The sequence below is a fragment of the Delphinus delphis genome, chromosome 12 (genome assembly GCF_949987515.2).
Source record: "Delphinus delphis chromosome 12, mDelDel1.2, whole genome shotgun sequence".
In the NCBI taxonomy this organism is placed as follows: Eukaryota; Metazoa; Chordata; class Mammalia; order Artiodactyla; family Delphinidae; genus Delphinus; species Delphinus delphis.
The window spans coordinates 27737496-27758592 of record NC_082694.2 but is presented as its reverse complement, the minus strand read 5'-3'; the positions used below and the strand labels follow the sequence as shown (position 1 = coordinate 27758592).

The 21097-nt window shown below is 38.0% G+C and overlaps 1 protein-coding gene across 1 annotated transcript in view; it reads left to right on the top strand.

Moving 5' to 3' along the window:
• Positions 1-21097, top strand: part of LOC132434798 (uncharacterized) — a 123501-nt gene that overhangs the window by 10165 nt on the left and 92239 nt on the right. Inside the window, exons 2-3 of the mRNA XM_069541250.1 lie at positions 2345-2435; positions 9530-9572. Of these exons, the coding sequence (XP_069397351.1) occupies positions 2345-2435; positions 9530-9572 (134 nt within the window). The remainder of the gene's footprint in view (positions 1-2344; positions 2436-9529; positions 9573-21097) is intronic.

The window sequence follows — 21097 nt, the reverse complement described above, 5'->3', positions numbered from 1 at the left end:
AGAGAGGCTAAGAGATTTGAAGTTAGACATCCCCAAGTGTGAATTCTACTGTGACCCTCTTCTAGCTCTAGAACCTTGAGGAAGTTACTTAAACTTTCTGAGCTTTACTACTAGTTTCCTCATCTGTATCTTTTTCAGGACTATTTATCAAGGATCTTCCTGTTCTCTATGCTTGGACGTATCAATGAATAAATTAGACAAGAGCCTTTGCCTGCGTGCTCCTTCTTGTGTGCTTTCTCCCTCCTTACACTCTCGTGTGGAAACGGATGTTATAAATAAATTCTGTGCTTTGTCACAAGTTGATGGGCGCTACGGGATAAGGAAAAGGATGTGAAGCTCACTGAAGAGGCTTGGGTTGGGAGTGCTGGAGGAGTGTACAGGTAGGTTCTGATTTTAAATAGGGTAGTCAGGGTGGATTTTATAAGTTGACATTTGAGCAAAGACTTGAAGTGAGGGAGTTGTCAGAATGTATGATGGGGAGACCACTCCCTGGGAGCAAGAATAACCAGTCCCAAAACTCTAAGGCAGAAATATGCCGGGCAGCTTGGAGGAATATCAAGGAGGCCACCCTGGCTGACTTAGTCAGTGGGGAGGAAGAGACAGCAGGACGGCTGGAGGTCGGATATGTGATGGGATGGATTGGGTAAGTCCTGGGAGGCCATCACATGCATTGTGTCTTTTACTCTAAATGTAGGCAGCCAGGGGCAGGATTTTAGCCGAGGTGTGGCATGAACTGTCTCTTGTTTGAAAAGCATAACTCTATCTGTGGCCTTGAGGATGTGGGGAGAGAGTGGAGTCAGGGAGAATCTCGGGAGGCGACTACAGGATCCTCGAGGTCTATGTTGGTGGCCTGCACCAGGCTGCTAGCGGCTGGTAATTCTCAGAAGTGGCACATTGCGAAGGTTGTGACAGCATTTCGTGGTAGGTTGAATGCAAGAATGGAAAGGAAGAGGGGGTCAAGGGTGAATTCGAGATTTAGGGCCTGGGGAACTGGAAAGGTGTGGTTACTGTCACCTAAGATGGAAAAAGTTTGGGGTAGAGCATGTTTGGGGCATTAAAGACCAGTTTTGGAGGTATAAGATTTGAGTTGTTTTCGTGACGTCCAAGTAGAGATGCTGAGTACACAGTTGGATACACAAGTCTGCAGTTCTGAAGAAAGGTCTAAACTAGAGATACACTTTAATACAATGGAGATATTAAGAATAATTACATGGAAGCGCTATTTTAAAGATAAAATGAAGTAATGCAATTAGCACTCTGTCTTCTCAAAACATTTAATAACTGTTAGCTAAAATAATTACCTGAAATGAAAAAATACCTATAGTTTGTTTTGTTGTTTGCAGTAAAAGTGAAGAAAATGTCACAATTATTTTAATAGTATTTGTGACACAGTAGTTTTAGTTAAGACACCATGACTACAAACATTTACAATAAACCTTTCAGTCTCCTACTTTTCACTCTGATAGGGTACTTGGAACCATATTTTGTAAGGTTTAAGTTAGTTGTCATAGGGTACCTCTTTAATTAGAAGTAATTCTGAACTGTCTAGTTCCATGCAGTTTTATATACATATATGTATAATTATTATTTTATGATTTATCAAACTCAGTTGAAAATTTGCATCACTGATATACATTAGAATTTAAGCATTTGCCCAGGTATTCAAGGAAAAAAAATGTACTTGTCTTGTAATTTCCATAGGGGTACTTACTTTCACATCTTCCCTTCACTTTGCAATCGAAAACATGGCAGGGGAAATATTACCTTACTGGTCTTTGAGTTCCCCTTAGCTATCTGCAAGTCCTTAAACAGCCTTTGTGGCTTAACCAAAATTCTCTTCCATCTTCATTCCGCTAACAGATATTGGTCTAAGCATGTACTTATACTAAAAAATGCATGACCACGTTGTCTCTACACATCTATAATTTTATGTTAACACTATCATTATGTAAGCTATACTTTAATTGTAATTATAACAGATTTTATGTCAACACACATCCATTTCTAGTGTTCATCTGGTGTTCAAGGGGAGAGCAGCATGTCGTAAATTTTATCAAAATATAACATCTGAAGAATAGAACAGAGGGTAATTGTGTAATTCGGTATTCACTCTAATTAAGTTCAGTGGAGTTGGCATAATAGAATTAAGATGAAAAAAAAAAAGACATTGAGGTACCATGGCTCCCTCCCCTAACACACCCTTTTCGTATCTGAGAGCAGAGACTCAGCACCTTTCTGTACAGAAATGGAGACAGGAAGAGGCCAGAGGATGAATGACAGGCACGAATGAGGTGGAACTTTGAAGAGCAACATGGAAATGAAATACTTCTTTTGTATTTGGTAGGTGGGGAAAATGTACCAGCGTGTATGCCTACTGGGACCACGTTTTCCAGAACAGTTAAGCCCAGTGTCAACTATGCTGTCCCACCTTCCTCGTAAGTAGGAACATACTGTTACTTGAATCTTTGCTTCCTGTTTCTTGATACCTGGTTGAGAAGATTATCACAGGAACTGCATCTTGTTAGCAAATACACTGTTTTGAAATGATTGACACTCACTGAAGAGTGGCAACTCCAAGCTTGCTCTCTCTTGATCTTGGACTATTTAAGTCTGGAGTGCAGGAGTGGGTTATGGGGAAAGACCATTGGAATTCTTATGTCTTCAGCATAATGGTTATAGCATAATGGTTAGGAGTGTAGGTGCTGGTTCAAATCTCTGCTTTCCACTTGCTAACCATTATGAGCTTGGGCAATTTACCTGATTACCTGAACCTCAATACTCCTGCCTATAAAATGATGTTAATAATATTTCATCCCCATAGACTTGTTTTCAATGTTAAAACGAAGTCACTTACACCAAGCACTTAATACAATGCCTAGAGCATAGTAAAGTCTACTATTATTACTATTACTACTACTATTATTATTATTACTATCACGATGCCAGGTGCTATTTTTCCTATGCCTTATTCCATTATCTTCTACCCTGTCTCCCCATTTCTGTCTTGTTTCTGTACAAGGGTAGGTTTGTCACAGAGCATTTTCTTTCCCTAGTGTCTGACTCTTAGTCATCAAGGTGACTGGTCCACGACCCGGCGTTCATTGCTGCTCGTTGAAGCAACCCATTTTGAGAAGGGGAGTTGGATATTGATGCCAAGTTGGGTCAAGGAGAGAGAATTTTCTCTCTTCTGCACTCAGAGAGCTAAGTGAAATATTCAGGCCTCAGAAGGAGAATCAGGCAAAGGGCAACATGCTTAATTTCATACCTTAGTGATTAAGAACAAGTCAGACAGGCTGGATTTGAACTCATTTCCGTCATGTACTGACAACGGGATCTTAGATGCTTTTGTAACCCGTCTGAGGCTCAGTCAACATCTGAAAGAGACGAATAACATTATCAGGACCTAGCGTATAGCCTCGTTGTAATAAGTGAGTAAATCCTTTTAAAATGTTCAGCACGTTGTTTGGCATATAAACACTTAATAAAATTTAGCTTCTTTGACTACTACCGCTGCTAATATTATTAAGTAGCTGAGCAGATCCGAGGCCCATTTTTTTCTTAGATTGCACATAATCATTTGGACAACCAGCTCACATTGATCAACCGTTGCTTATATATAAACCCCCATGAACCCAAAGGTGCTTTAACTCTCTCCCAGTCAGAGCCTGTTCTGGGGGCAGAAGCAACACCGGCACTACCCCCGTCATCTTTGCCTTTATTGTCACTACACTCGCCTGCCGTACTGAGCACTTTCTGTTTGCCAGGCACCAAATTTAGCCCTGCGTATGCACTATAGCATATAGCTCTCACACTCAGGTGGGAGACATTATCATCATCCCCAACTTTCAGATAAAGACGCCGAGGTGCTGGAAAGGTAAGAAACTTGACCCACAGCAAGAGATGGAGCCGGAGTATTCAAACCCTTCTCTCTGACCTCAAGAACCCTTAAATATTAGCTTACTACTACATCCTGGTAAGAAAATCTGCTTCCAGCCACTCTGGTGAGAGTAGAAGTGATTCTCAGTCCCCACATTCCTCTATTGCCCATGCCACCCTAGCCTCAGGACTAGGGGGGAAAGGAAGTGATCTCTTCAAAGAGCAGCCAAAGGGAACCTACTCCCTTCTGCCTTTTCGTAATCAACTAACCAATATTTTGTTTCCTTCTTAAGAGTCCGCACATGTTCCTTTTGGTACTTAGCTTGGCCTTTTAGAATTCTGACATTCTGTACATGACTCATCCACTGTATTTCATGTTAATTTATTGAGGTCAAGTATAGGGTCTTACTCATCCTGAAGTCCAGTTATCCCCTGTCACATCTAACTCTGTTCTTTTCTTCTTGTAGGACATCTGCAGATATTTATTTGAATTTTGTTGAATTGTTCTCATCAATAGTACATTAAAAGTTATACAGAAAGTGCTTTCTTATAAGGAAAACCATCTAAATAGATTTCTAGCTCTTTACTTTTTATAGCACTATTGTAGAGATTATAGATCTCCAGGTAATATTTTTTAGATTGAGTTCTTCATATCATCTTATTTTTACATATAATGATAAATCTGAATTTTCTCTATCAAACCTCCGAGACTTCACTGGCTTGTAACTTAGCTTGTTGATTATGTGTTGTTGACTTTTCCATTTACAATGATATTTGATACTGGTAAGGATGGGGCTGGGTGGGAAGGTACATCTTAGGGCCATAAATTGGTTTTGTAGAGAACTAACATAAAGATCTAAAGTCTCATCATATTTCTGCAGAACTCATGAATCATTTTATTATAATTCCATTCATTCAGGGAGTATAAAACCATTTTCCAATTGTTATTCCTAATTTGTTCATCTTCTCTTCCTTAGTCGTAGTGAGAAGAGAGCAGGCTGAATGGAAGAAAGTCATTATGACCACTGGGGCCACTAGGGTAGGCATCAGTCCCAGAGTTTTGTTTTCATCTCTCCGCTATTAATATTGGCTAATGTCTTGAGTGCTTACTTGGTGCAAATTACTTAGCCGACCATAGCAAATGGATTGTGTCATTTCATCCCCTGATAGTCATACAATTAATGTATGTATTATTATGATATCCCATAATGCATACATGGAACAGAGCCTCAGAAGTAGTTATTTGCTCACGAAAATATGGTAGATGTGGAATTTGGACTCCGGTCTGATAGACTCCTAAGTCACTCCTAGTGATTTTTATCACTAAATTAAAGTTGTATACCTCTGGAGAGTAGATAGTTTCTAAAATCTCCTCAGCTCTAACGTTTTATAATTAAATTTTCGTCTGATGGCAAGCTTAACAGTTAAGATGGGTAGGAAGGAATGCCAGCCTGTTGAATGGAATTTCCCTGAAATAAGCCTGTTTTATGACACCAGTTCACTCATTCATTCACTCAGCATGTATTGAATGTTTGCTCTGTGCAAAGGCATTTTAGGCATCACAGTGGAGTGAGCGCCCCTTCCATAGACTCTCCTGCAGCACTCAGAGAAGTCTTGGACTGGTTTGCCTGTTATGGAATGGGGCTTGGTGATAGAAGCCTGGTTTGTCCTCCACTGATAAAACTAAGACATACTCATATGAGTTTATAGGCATCTTGAAGCCGTGGGATAGTAACACACATGAATCTTACCATTTTTGCCTGGGATTAATGATATAAAGGCTTTGGATTTGGGTATGGAAAATGGGTGCAATTATGGGTGTGTTGGTTCTACATATATATGGACATCACGTGTCATCAGCCTGCAGCTACCTGCCGTTCCTCACTACTCCTTCTTTTCACAAACCAAACAAGTACCATCTTATCTCTCCTGTGGATAAGCTCTTGACAGTGGCACTAGGGCCTCCCTCAATAAGTACATCATTGGCTAAACCAGTGGTTTCTCAGATATGCTCATTGAACAACCCTTAAGGTGGATTGACATTCCACTGCCTAGAATAGAATATGGTTTTCTTTAGAAATCGGGGGGAAAAAATAGGCCACCAGCTGTACTTTCTTTAATTTAAATTGTTTTTATATATATATATATATATATATATATATATATATATATATGAACAGTTGTTATATATGTGTATGTATACTCGTTCATGTATATGAATGATTTAAAATTGAAGAGATATATATATATATATACACACACATATATATGTATGTATATTTAAATTTTGGCTTCTGTTAGCAAGTAGTAAATTAAATTATTAGCAGATCCATACTGCAGGGAAATAACCAATCAGATTTCATTCAATAGCTTGCTTTTTTGTAGATTTATGGTTGTGATTTTATATCTGCAGGTATGTTTGCTGAAGAAAATATTTCTACCACTTTACACAAAATTAAATTCATTTAATACCAATGCGGCATGTCTCAAATGTCTTAATACAGTTTTAATCTTTAATCGCATCAGAAGTATGAAATTAGAAACATACCCCAAAATCATTTGAAGATATAATTACTTTCGTTTCCCTTATACTTTTGAGACTTTTGAAAAATAAGTATTTAGTTGTACTTATCTGTTTCTGTCTCTCTAAGGATAGCAAACACTGAAACACAATTCTTTTTAAAAGTCAATATTAAAAATATATTGTCCAAGATGATCAAAACTAAGGAAGTGGCAAAGAAATTCAAAAATTAAAACTTTCAAAGGGTGCTTTTTTTGTGAATGTGTAGTACTTGTTCTTCTGAAGGAATTAATCTTCTTAAAAATTTAATTAACTTATTTTTTATTGAAGTATACTTGGTTTACAGCGTTGTGTTAATTACTGCTGTACAGCAAAGTGACTCTGTTCTACATATGTATATACATTGTTTTTCATATTCTTTCCCATTATGGTTTATCACAGGATATTGAATATAGTTCCCTGTGCTATATAGTAGGACCTTGTTGTTTAGCCAATCTATATATACCAGTTTGCATCTGCTAATCCCAAACTCCCAGTTCATCCCTCTCCCACCTGCTTCCCCCTTGGCAGCCACCAGTCTATTCTCTATGTCTCTGATTCTGTTTCTGTTTCATAGATAGGTTCATTTGTGTCATATTTTAGATTCCACATATAAGTGGTATCATGGTATTTGTCTTTCTCTTTCTGGCTTACTTTGCTTAGTATGATAATCTCTAGTTGCATCCATGTTGCTGCTGCAAATGGCATTATTTCATTCTTTTTTTTATGGCTGAGTAGTATTTCATTGTATATATGTACCACATCGTCTTTATCCATTCATCTGTTGATGGACATTTAGGTTGTTTCCATGTCTTGGCTATTGTGAATATTGCTGCTGTGAAGATCAGGGTGAATGTGTCTTTTTGAATTATAGTTTGGTCTGGATATACGCCCAGGAGTGGGATTGCTGGATCATATGGTAGGTCTATTTTTAGTTTTCTGAGGAACCTCCACACTGTTTTCCACAGTGGCTGCACCAACTTACATTCCCACCAACAGTGTTGTAGGAGGGTTCCCTTTTCTCCACACCCTCTCCGGCATATGTTATTTGTAGACTTTTTAATGATGGCCATTCTGACTGGTGTGAGGTGGTACCTCATGGTAGTTTTGATTTGCATTTCTTTAGTAATTGGCAGTGTTGACCATCTTTTCATGTGCCTATTGGCCATCTGTATTTCTTCTTTGGAGAAATGTCTCTTTAAGTCTTCTGCCTATTTTTTTGATTGGGTTGTTTGCTTTTATTGTCATCAAGTTGTATGCGCTGTTTGTATATTTTGGAAATTAAGCCCTTGCTGGTCGCATCATTTGCAAATATTTTCTCCCATTCTGTAGGTTGTCTTTTCATTTTGTTTATGGTTTCCTTTGCTGTGCAAAAGCTTGTAAGTTTGATTCAGTCCCCTTTGTTTATTTTCATTTTTATTTCTATTGTCTTGGGAGACTGACCTAAGAAAACATTGGTATGATTTATGTCAGAGAATATTTTGCCTGTGTTCTCTTCTAGAAGTTTTATGGTGTCATGTCTTATGTTTAAGTCTTTAAGACGTTTTGAGTTTATTTTCGTGTATGGTGAAAGGATGTGTTCTAACTTCACTGGTTTATATAAGGCTATCCAACTTTACCAACACCACTTGCGGAAGAGCCTGTCTCTTTCCCATTATATATTCTTGCCTCCTTTGTCAAAGATTAGTTGTCAAAGATTAACTGAGGTGTGTGGGTTTATTCCTGGGCTCTGTATTCTGTTCCATTGATCCATCTTTCTGTTTTTGTGCCAATACCATGCTGTTTTGATTACCGTGACTTTGGAGTACTGTCTGAGTCTGGGGTGGCTATGCCTCCAACGTTGTTCTTTTTCTTCAGGATTGCTTTGGCAATTCTGGGTCTTTTATGGTTCTGTATGAATTTTAGGATTATTTGTTCTAATTGCGTGAAAAATGTCATGGATGATTTGATAGGGATCGCATTAAATCTGTAGATTGCTTTGGGTAGTATGAGCATTTTAGCAATGTTAATTCCTCCAACCCAAGAACATGAGATGTCTTTCCATTTCTTTGAATCATCTTCACTTTCCTTTATTAATGTCTTACAGTTCTCAGCATATAAGTCTTTTGCCTTCTTGGTGAGGTTTATTCCTAAGTATTTTATTTTTGGGGTTGTGATTTTAAAAGGCATTGTTTTTTTTACATTCCCTTTCCGATATGTCATTGTTGGTATAAAGAAATGCAACCAATTTCTGTATGTTAATCTTGTATTCTGCTACCTTGCTGAATTCGTTTATCAGTTGTAGTAGTTTTCATGTAGAGTCTTTAGGGTTTTCTATATATAGTATCGTATCATCTGCATCTAATGACAATTTTACCTCTTCCTGAAGGAATTAATCTTGAAGTTCTACTAAGACTTTTGGGATACCTGTTTTAATGAGCCACTGCTTCCTGCCTGAGATTGCACTATGCACCAGAGATTCTAGAATTAGCATAATAAAACTAATAATGCAAACAACAGCAACAAATCTTCACAAACCTTCCTTGCAAGGAAGTAAAGTCCACTGGAAAAACAGACAAGTGAAACACACATTCGAAATGGCAGTGATTCTCAAACATTTATGTGCTGAAAAATCATGACAAGCATGATAACCAGGGCAATTACTAGAGCCCTTCTCCAGCTGGTCCGGTGTAAGGTCCTGTAACTCTATTTTTGGTGAATGCCTCCAGGAGAGTCTGAGACAGATGTTCTCAGTTGTCGTCGACCTTTAGTGTGCATCAGATTTGCCTGAGAATATTGTTAAAACACAGATTGCTGGGCTCCAGTGCCAGAGTTCTAACCAGTTCCCAGGTGTGGCTGATATTGCTGGCCCAGGGACCACATTTTGAGAACCACCTTTCAAAACTCTGCAGTATGCGGTTGTGTGTGTTGTGAATGAGACGGGCCCAGAGAACCAAAGGAGGGCAAAGGGACTCTGCCCTAAATTAGTCAAAGGTAACAATAGCAGCTAGAATTGATTGACCCAAGAAAAAATTATAAGAACTTTACCTGCATTTGCTCATTTAATCCTTTCAGTAAGGTACATAGGTGCTACTTAGTGTTCCTCTTTTACAGGGGTGTCCAGAGAAGGTAACTACTTTGCCCACATCCTAAACTGGTAAGTAACAGATTAAGAATTCAAGTCTAGGAAGTCTGATTCCAGAGCCCACACCTCTACCCTTTCTGCCTGTAGAGAGGAGTAAAGGGTTGTCAGTGGAGCCTTCCTGGGGGCCCTGGCCTCTGAGTGTAGATAGAAGGATGAGTGGACATAAAGATCATTATTTGTGTGTGGTGGGGGTAGGGGAGGAAGTATGAGGGCTTCCAGAAGAGCCCGCCCTCCCCATGCATCTGCTATAAGCAAGTCTGATGATCAGGAGTCCGGAACATGAGTATGACTATGGGATACTGAGAAGGGTTCTAGAACCCTGAGGTTAGAGTTCTGGATCAGTTAGTAGGTAACAGAAAGTGAATGAGTGATTTACCTTACTTTCCACGGGTAGCAGGAAGTTTGGAGATAGACCCTCTAGCGTTAGTCCAGCTGCTGAAGGGCATCACCAGGGGACTGGGTTGCTTCGCTCTTCCAGCTTCCACATCTCTAGCATGTCCACATAGCTTCAAAGTGACCCCAGAATCTCCAATAGTGTTCCAACAATTTGGGCAGGAAGAAAGAAAAGGAAAAAAAAAAGAAATTAAGTAAGAAAAAAAAGGCAGTGTCTAACTCAGAGAGCAAATATTTTACCACAACAGACTTGCACTTAGATCTCATCAGCTCGGATTTTAAACTGGCCACCTTAGCCGTAAGGATAATGGGGTCTCCTAAACCAGGGCTCTGATAGTAAGGAATAAGGAGAGAGTGGTACTGCTTAGCAGTGCCTGCTGTCCCAAACAAATATTATCCCCAAACTATTTTTTTTTATCCTATATTTTACTTTAAAGAATGGAGGTGAAACATTATGTATCTGTAAATAGCCTTTTAGAAAGGGTACAACTATATAGTTATACAACCCCCTGGAGGGCTCCTTTCTTCTAAAATCTCTTTAAAAACTGTTCAAGGTTAAGGACATTTTTATCTTAATTTAGTAACTTGCAGTCGATTATCTTGGAATGACATCCTCTCTCTGCAGATGTTCTGTCAGGCTTTAGAAAATTCTAGAAGTGGACAGAGAAGTGTTATGGCACATGTATTTGCAATATGCACGTCTTTGAAATGAAATCCATTTAGGGACCAAAAGGCATTTCATGTCTTTGCTATACATTTTCACATATTTGCCTTTCCAGAATTCCTTTGAGCAAATCTGTTCAATGTAACCCATCCGTTTCTCCCATCTGAATTCTTTATTACTAAACATTCTTCAGTATGCTCTCACTCCCCTCTGTCAAAGGCGTTTCTCTGGGTCCTCACCCTTCTCATCTCATATGTGAATGCGTATCTTAAACTGAAGCAACAGTCTGCTATGACTTCTCCATAGCTTGAAGAACCCGTCTTTGTGGGGAAAAAAGTAGACTTACTAACTTAAAAGGTAAAATGCGCGCAATGTTTCTGAGAATTAAAAACTAAGATAAAAACATAAGCAATGGAAAAAACTTACAGTGGATCCTTTGCAAAGACTTTATTTTACAGAGAAGGCAACTGAGGTTTAAAGAAAAAATGCGTTAGTTAAACACTAAATAATAAACCTTAAACCTCAGTGGAGCAACACATGGACAGTTCATTTCTCACTCACTCAGGAGTGTAGTATGGACTTTGGTGGTCTGAGGGTCAGTTTTCTGCTCAGTTATTCAGGGACCCACCACCTTCATCAAGTGGCTCTACGTTTGTCCTAAAAAGGAAAGGAGAGAGGAAGCTGCGAGCTACAATTATCAACTCGTTATCCTTCAGACATAAACTCTTCAGGTCACCTCTGGTCACATTCTTTGGGATAGAACCATACCCAGATGCGAGCGGAGATGGAGAATGTTGCTCCTATCTTGGTCCTAGTGATGCCTCTACAGGCTGGAGGAGCTAATTAAAGTGTAGTCAACAGCTCGTTGTTTCTGCCACAATGAGTGATTAGCCTAAGACTGTGGATTAATTATGTGTGTGTGTCACATATACATATAATACACACAAACATATATATGTGTGTGTATATATACATTTTTTAGCATGAGTTGACACATGGGGCTTCTGCCGTATCAAAAGAGTACAAACTGCCTCTTGTTGCTTTTTCTTAATTGAAGTTGACTACTACTATCTATTTCCCTTCATTTTGCTACCTCCCCCCCGCCTTTCAGTATTATATGAAAATTCTGAAAGAAAGAATTTCAAAGTTTCCAGTGCTTTTAAAGGTAATAGAATACTCAGACCTTAACAATTTTCCTGTGTGAAACTTTTGCCAGACTAAAATAGTTAACTTATGAAAAGTAAATTTAGATTGATACAAAAGAGAAAATAAGCTGATTTTTTTTTTTACACAAATGCCCTGAGCCAGGGTGGAAAATAAATGGAAAACTGGAGGAATTTAGATCCTTTTGTTGTAAATTTAAATATTTTTAATTGTAAAAATAATACAGGCTCATTGCAGAAACTCCAAAATTGAAAGGACTTAAAGAAAAAAGGAAAAATAACTCAAAATCCCATTTCTGATAAATCATCTCTGTAACATTTTTGAGGGTATCTTTGGAAACTTTTTTGTGACGGGGTGCATATAAATACAATGCAAGTATAAAATACCTTTAATTATTATATCAAACTACAAAACAGTTCTATAACATTTTTATTTAGTAATATAAGTATGATTACTCATCACCTAATAAAAATCTGCAGCATCATTTTTAATGGTTGAACAGCATTCTATTATTTATTTAACCAGTCCCTACTGTTCAACATTTAGATTATTCCTGTTTTGCTTTGCTAAACAATGAGACAAGCATCCTTGTTCATATGTCTTTGAGCATTTGTTTATTTCCTTAAAATGGACTTCTAGAACTTGAATGGCTGGTTGTCAGTTCTGGTACATACTGACATATTGTCTTCCAGAAAGGTTACCGTGCTTTTTATTTCTACCAAGAATTTAACATCCAGTGTGGTTTCTTACACACACTCATCAGTACCAGTATTATCACTATCAATACCAGTATTATCAAGTTTTTTAAAACTTTGTCATTCTAGTCAGTAAAATATGACACCTGAATTATTTTATTTGTATTTCTTTGATTAATAATAGCAAGGTTGAACATATTTGCATATCTTTATTGGCTGTTAATACTTTTTAGTTTGTGACTTGATGACATCCATTTTTCATCGATGTATAACAGCCTTTTATATATCAATGTGTTTATTTTGTTGTTTGTTGTAAATGCAATTTTTTTCTCTTCATTTATTAATTTTTATTTTGTGTGTGTTGAACTTCTTTAATACTGTCAAGTCCATTCAAAAACCCTTTAATGAACACAACAAATGTGGAAAATCAGTCATTCTCCTGCATTTTGTAATCAATTTATTTCCTTTTGGGCAGTGTGGAAATGTAAGTTCTTATTTCATCTTATGGTTGGAAAGAATCTATTCCCTCGGAAAGGGATTATAGTCTCCATGATGCAGTAATGGGAGAGTTTATAGGGTAGGCAGGGTCTACAGAAGAAAAAACCCTAAATCACACTCCATTGGTGGTTGCCTTATTTATAAAAATGGCGTTTGAGGTTGTGTGACTGCCATCAGGTAAGCAAAATTAATTTTTAGCATGAAGTACTCCTATCAGCAAGAACAGCCTAGGATAGGCTAGCAGTAAGAAGTGAGGGGTTATGGGATTGGGGCATAGCCTCTGTTTCCTCCAATGCAGCTGGAAATTTAAACTCTGGGGCTCCTGCTTGATCCAATCAGCCCAGCTAGTATGTGTTGCCAGGTAGGGTGAGTAGACTCAGAAGTACAAGAGCTCATCCTTGGTCCCCTCTGGAAATGAGCAGAGAATACTGTGTCAAGCAGAGGTGATCAGTCCATGGTCTGGAGACTTGGATCTCCTCACATAGTCCTTAAAGTCAGGGTGAGACAAAATGCCAATACAAATCATATTGATGACAGTATCAATGAGGTGACATTGAGTCCTTTGACCCAACGTGTGTCTGCAGTGTGCCATCCATTAGTAAATGGGCAAAGCCATTTGACAGATCTATCTGATACAATGAATGAATCTGACACTCATATTTTGAAAAACTGAAACTGTATCCATTTGTCAAGAACAGTGGCTACTTGTTCTGCTTTATTCCCCCTGGTAGAACTAGGTGACATTGCAGGCAGTAAGATGTTCCGGCATTTCACCCTGGAGTAGCCCCAAAACTGAAGAAGCTGTCTTATCAGTAGTTAGCTCCTTGTCACCAAGAATATTAAAGTAGATTTGTATGATTAGCAAATTAAAGAGACTGTAGTGCCTACCACTACTGTATTCACTAAGGCACCCAAGTTATTCTAAAGAAATCCTAATAATACATTAGGACCGTTTTGAATATTTTTATTGGATTAGCTGTAATCTTCTAGTTATAACATCCATCACCATTTTGACCACTGAAACTTGGCCTTCTTTTCTTACAGCCTAGCCCTGTGGTCTTGGGCTAATCACTAACCCGCTTAGATACAATTTTCTTCTCTATGAAATAGAAACAATATTATATGCTTTGAAGGACTGCAGGAAGATGAGCTGTAATGTTTATCAAGTGCCTAGTAAGTAGCCTGGCCCATAATAAATACTTGGCTAATTGTAGATGTTAGTTTCATTTTTAGTTTCATTTCCAAACATTGCTCTTTACTTTTGGAACTCTAAAATTTGTTTTGAGAGTGGAGGACTTGTTGTTTGGATTCCTCCAACACTCTCTGTATATTCTGTACTTCTATCCCTACATCATTTATATTAATGGAATAAATGATCTTTGGTCTGGTGATTCCAAGGTGACGAGGAGCTAAGTGGAGGTTCAGTATACACCTGGAAGTATGGATTTTCATGCCCAGTGCAAATGTGGGAAAGGCATTATTCCCACATTATAAAGGGGGTAAAGACCTCCAACTTGAGGAGACTCTGGGTTGAGAGATGAGAGATTTACAGGTACTGTGTTTATCCTACAGGGTACCACGGGGGCTTTTATGTTCTGTAGCAAGAATTTGCACCTTATACCCTTGTAGTTAGAAGCAAAGCATACCACATAACTAATATCTAGTAAGCATTAGAGTTAGAATAAATACCATTTATTTAACGTTTCCTTTGTGTTAAGCATTTTACAGTTACAACATATGGATGGATACTATATTGTAATGGTTAAAAGTGTAGTTTTTTGAGCTGGATAATCCTGGATTGGAGTCTCATCTTTATTACCTCTTTTTTTTTCTGTTTTCTTGAGGTATAATTGACAAAATTGTAAGATAGTCAAAGAGTATATCATGATGATTTGATACACATATCTGTTGTAAAAGGATCCTTCCCAATCACGTTAATTAATACATCTAACAGCTCATGACACCTTTTTCCTTTTTTTCTTTTTTTGGTGAGAACACTTAAGTTCTATTCTCTCAGAAAATGTTAGTTATACAATACAGTATTATTGACTGTAGTAACTATGTTATACAGTAGATCCTCAGACCTTATTCATCCTGCAGCTGAAAGTTTGTACCCTTTTACCAGTCTTCCCCTCTTTTCCCCACCCACGCCCCAGCCCCTGGCAACCAGTTTTCTACTCTGTTTTTATGAGTGTGGCTTTTTTTCTTTTTAGATTCCATATATAAATGATATCATTCGTATTTATCCTGTCTGGCTTATTTCGTCAGCATAATGTACTCCTGTTTCATCTATATTGTCACAAATGAAAGGATTTCCTTCATTTTTTTAAGGCTGAATAATATTCCATTACCTCTTAAATGAGTGACTTTTGGTACATTGTTTACACTTTCTAAGCCTCAGGGTTTCTTTTCTTCTGTTAAAAAAAAAAAATATATATATATATATATATATATATATATATATATACACACACACTAACAGGTTACTTTCTGATATGTGGAATGTTTGTTGAATCAACAAATAATTAGTTGAGATCATAAATGTGACACTTAGCACTGTATTAACATTTATTAATACTCTCCCTGTTAATTTCTACAATAAATTGTATAATAAGTAACAATAATAATAGTACTACTAGTAGTTTTAGAAAATGCATAGGATGTGCCAGGCATCATATACTGTACTACCCTCCTTCATGTGTACCACAAGTTACATGTGGATATCATCTTCCACGTTGTTTCCTTTAAAGAAAATTGAAGCTCGGCAAGATTAAGTAGCTTGCTCCAGATGTGAACTCAGGTCTGAATCACTCCACATATAGGTTCTTAATGACTCCATGTCTTTAATTCCACATCTGCATTTGTTTGTTGTTGTTGTTTTTAACTTTCCAAGCATCTGATCTGAAATTCCTTTCTCTTTGGGGAATTTTCCACTTTGTGGGTCTTGGTGAGAAACAGAGCCTTCCTCTCGTTATACAAGCTGAACATGTCAGATGCACTGTTTACTCACATGCTCAGTCTCCCTTACAGATGGAAAACAGTCGGGCAACCTCAAGTTGGCCAACTGCACCCCTCTCTTGGATTTTGAATTACAAATAAATGATGTAAAGAAGCAAGACCAGCAGTGCTGGGTCAACCTCCTGTTTCCTGTTCCTGCTTGGTAGCAAGGCCAGCTAGGACTTATAACATCACTTTGGGCTGATCCTATAATTGCAACAGCATAGCCTTGGCTTTTGGTTGTTTAGTCTGCTTCTAGTTACTGAGACCTAACCATAAACTTCCAAAAGTTTCCTTTTCTGCTCAAATTAGCCATATCTGGTTCCTGATGATTACAAATAAGACCTTTCCTGATATACAATGGTGACCTACTTATCCAGGCAGATGTAACATCGTCCTGGCAGGGACAGAGGGCAGGCAAGGTCCTTGAACAGGTGAACAAGAAGAAAAAGACCTAAGAAGGAAGAATTGAAGCCAGTTCTGCTTGTGTTATAATTCTACCCTCAGCTGCCTCTGTTTCACAGACCACATGCTAAGGACCATGTCCCTTCGCCTGTAACAGACGAGCAAAGTAGACCCAGGCCTTCCGACCCAGAGACCAGCTGAGCTGTACCGTGGACAATCTAGGATGTGAAAGACTTCACTCAATGTCTTTGTCACTTGACACATTGTTCCTCTCTTTGGGAAGTAGCTTCTTTGTGTGACAAGAATATGCTAAACCAACACTTAAGTGGACAGAGGTGAAAGATGCCAAAATTAGCTACAGAAAAAAAGGCGTAAAGACATGTATTTTCTGTTATTTGAAGGTGTTAAGACCCCACATAGAATATGAGTCCTTTAAAGGAAAGTTGTGAATGGCCCAGGGAATGTTGAATTTCCATGTGGCAATATGTTCTTGATCGGTCGTGATGATGATGATGGTAGCATCAGTAGCACTTATCAGTGTTTCCTGGTTGAGAGGCACTTTATCCTAATGACCTTTTATCCCCATGATGACCCTGTGAAGTAGGAAATACTGTTGCAGCGTCTTCAGGGTTTTTCTTTTTCTTTTTTTTTTCATCAGGAATTTACCCTAGAACACAGTTGGGTGGTAGAACGACCAGAACTGGACACTAGCCTTTCCTGAATTCCCAGAGTGTGACCTTAGCGGTTGTATTGCCTGATGCAGAGCCATGTAAATGTTGCCAAAGCAATGAAACCTGTACCTATTTCTAACAGATTCTAACTCAGAAGCTCTGGGGTTAAGTGCAGAGCAGTTGAGTGTGATTGTCTTTACAGACAGTAGATAACTTAAGAGAAGTTGTTTAAAAGTGTATTTGCATATTGCACTACACTGTCATATCTGTGACTGGTTAGCTATTGAGTAACTAACACAAATCCCAATCCCATCTCTAATCTCATTCATCTCTTGTATGATATTTGACCTAATTGAGGCAGTTTTTTTTTTTGTTCTTTCCCACAAACACACATCGAACATCCAAAACATGCTTACCATTCGTGAGCATATCCTCTTAGTTATTTAGGAGTTGAGTAAGAGTGAGAGAGAAGGGCTTCCCTGGTGGCGCAGTGGTTGAGTGTTCTGCCTGCCGATGCAGGGGACGCGGGTTCGTGCCCCGTTCCGGGAAGATCCCACATGCCGCGGAGCGGCTGGGCCCGTGAGCCATGGCCACTGAGCTTGCGCGTCCGGAGCCTGTGCTCCGCAACGGGAGAGGCCACAACAGTGAGAGGCCCGCGGACCACAAAAAAAAAAAAAAAAAAAAAGAGTGAGAGAGAAAAAGACACATAAATATGAAATACGGTCATCATTTTTTTAATATCCTTTATGTTGTTAATCCCTCTTAGCATTTACTGCCATTCACTCATTTGTATTATTTGGGGTATAGCAGTTTATTCACACAGCATTTTTACATATGGCTTATCATTTGTATTCTATTTGAATAACACTAATAATTATAGACTATTGACAAACTCATCAGACCCTACATATTCATTTCAAAATCATGAAAATAAGGTGGAAAATGAGGTGTAAAGTGGAAAATCTATGTGTATGTTTTCATTGGTGGAATGAGGAGCTACCTGAATATCACTCCTTTAGCTTTTCCTTCAAATGGTGCACTTTTTCCTCCATGCATAGGAGTCCCTTCCATTAGGTAAACAGTAGTCTTGAGGGCAAACCTCAGAAGTAGAAACAGGAGAACTTTTCAGTTATGGTAAAATCAAACATATTTTTCTTCAGTAGTGAAACAAAAATTCTTCATGAGAAGTTCAACCACCGTGAGTTCCATGGTGAAAAACTTTCCACTTATAGATGCAACTTCCCCCAGAATTCTGAGAAATGTCGGTAGTAGAGAGGGGTGTTGCATACACCTGTTTCATTTCCCTCTGACTTTTCCTTCTCCTTTCTCTATTGACATTAAAATCTATAGTGAAAGCACATAGTAAGCAGTCTAGGACAATTGATAAGACATTTGATCTAAATCTCCAAAGTCTATTTTAGATGGGGATGCTATGAGAGTCACAGGAGGGGAAAAAATCTAGAATTATTCTTATGTGATCAAATGTACTAAAATAACAAAAGCAAATCTTATTTCTAGCGAATAAAATCACATTCCTTATATGATGTCATATTATGGCAGAAAAGAAATATATGCGTCTATTTTGTTCTATATTAAAACTGCTAAGGAGTGGGGACCAATGAACTAAATCAATTGTTTTGGGTTCAAGTTGTAGTTTTTAGTAGCCATCCTTCTTAGCAAGTTTTCAGAAGCAAATGTAGTTCATTTACTATCACCACTAAATGTGCAATTGTGTAGATTTGTGGAAAAAAGTATTATCAAATATATATACTTCAAAATGATTTGTGTAAATTTATCTATTCATATTATTATTCTCCCCAAGTAAATCAAAATCTACTATATACTGTGTTTTTCTTCTATAGCTTAAAAGGGGAATGTATGTTGAAACTTATTCAAATATTTATTAGGTGTCTACTAAGTGCCAGGCACTCTACTAGGCAGTAGAGATGTTGTATTAGAGGTGGAAAATGTCCTTGACTTCCAGAACTGATACTCTTGTAAGAGAAATACTGGGTCAAACAGTTTCTTTGCTACAGAGCTTTTTACGAGTCTTGTGAATTATGAGTCTCTGATAAGGAGATGTAGTGGACAACAGATCCCAAATTTATTTGAAATCTTTTCCTTCATGGACTGTCTCATAGGATTTATGATCCACTGAACACACCTTGAGAGACACTAGTATTCTGCAGTGGTTAGTTAATTGTTTTCTATTAAACAACTATATACCGAATCCATGATATTATTATCTGGATTTTTTTGGAGGATACAATGATGTACATGGCCACTGTGATGATAAGGGCGTCCAGTTTAGTTAAGAAGAGAGACCACAGGAGCTGTAACTTAATGTAACAAAGAAATACACACACATATACATATATTTGTATGTAAATTACTATTTATATAGTATACACTGTCTTCTGAAGAAGACAGAGTTGTTTGTAACTTGGGATCTCACAGGAGGTTTCACAGAGAAGGTAGACCCTGAGCTGGGCAGAATTTCAGTAAGTTAATTTGGTTCTGACCGTACGATAAAATCAGGTATCTGCACTGGTCAATCTGACCTTGATGGAACAGCATTCCATTTGCAGGGAATAGTGTGATCAAACATGCAGTGGTGGAGATTGCCAGATTGTAATATTCCAGTACCTGGAAAGTGTTGGAACATCTGCTTTCTCCACGGTCTAGAAAAGTGAATCTCGAGTGAAATGCAAGTATAATGGAGGCCAGTGCTCTTTGCTTTGTACACTGCTTTGATTCTACAACATGCAACAATGTAGTGATCTGTTTCAGATTGTCATTATTCGAGAGGGTTCTTAGTAACAGGAGTGGAAAAGGAAGACCTCTCTTCCTGTGTTTCTGCCCTATGCTCTTAAGCCCGAAAAGGTACCAACATCACTGACCTGACCTTGTCTCAGGTATCTATCAGGATCTACTAGAATCATTCTAGTGAAAGGTAACTAGACGTCCAAAGGACTTAAAAGATACACTATAACCTTTGTATACTTTATATACCTGGTGAAACAAAAATGTCACCTGAGTGGTCCCCTTCCCTAGAAATACCAGTATGTTTTTCCAGTGCATGGCAGAACTTTGCAGGTAAAACTGGGATAAAGGTGAAGAACAGTCTTAAAATTCTAGTCCTTGAACAGCACCTAACACACAACAGGTTTTCAATAATCTTAGCAACAGTATTCACAAATAATGACCATCAGCGTAACTGCTCTTTTGTGCCAAAATACATTACCATATTACTTTTTTTTCCTTCAGCTTTACAACTTGGGTTCTATTATTGTTTCCATTTTACAAATTAGGAAAGTGAGGCTCAGAGATGCTAAGTCACTTGGGCAAGGTCACAGAGCTTGTAGGAGATAAACCTGCACCCTTACTGTTGGATCCTACAAAGCAGACCATAATTTAAGTCCTTCAAAATATACCTCAGAACATTTGAGTAAATTAATGAATAAATCCTCCTAGTCAGACTGACCAGATCATTATATTAGGTTCAGCTATAAGTGGAGGAAAGTCATAATCATAGTTGGACAGTTAATACAGTAATTTACTTGCTTTGTATTTTCTAAATGATGTTTAGCTGGTAGTTTCATGATGATAACCATCGAATAAAAACAGGCATGTTTTGGTGTTTGGAATAAGATCTCATATTGAGTAAAATACATATTGATTCCTAGACCTATATGATGTGAGTAACAGATGACATTGAGATGTCATCTAGAAGTACTCCTGTGCAGTTCATCATGTCAACCCAGCTAATAATTTTAGAATGTTCAGAGTGAATAATATATGCAGCCATAAAGCATATTTCTAATCAATACAAATAATATTTTTCCTATGCTAAACCCAGAGTTAAGTTATAACACGCATCATAAGATTAATGGGCCATTTTTTCTTCATCACTTTGCTAAATGACTTAGTCTGGAAACCATTCAGAAGGTTGCGAATTGGAGCTGAGCAGTAGTAGTGAGACTGTGCCTCTGATGATGAAACTATTTCCACCCCGACCGCTACCACTCCCTTCTTGGGAAAGAAGGCAAC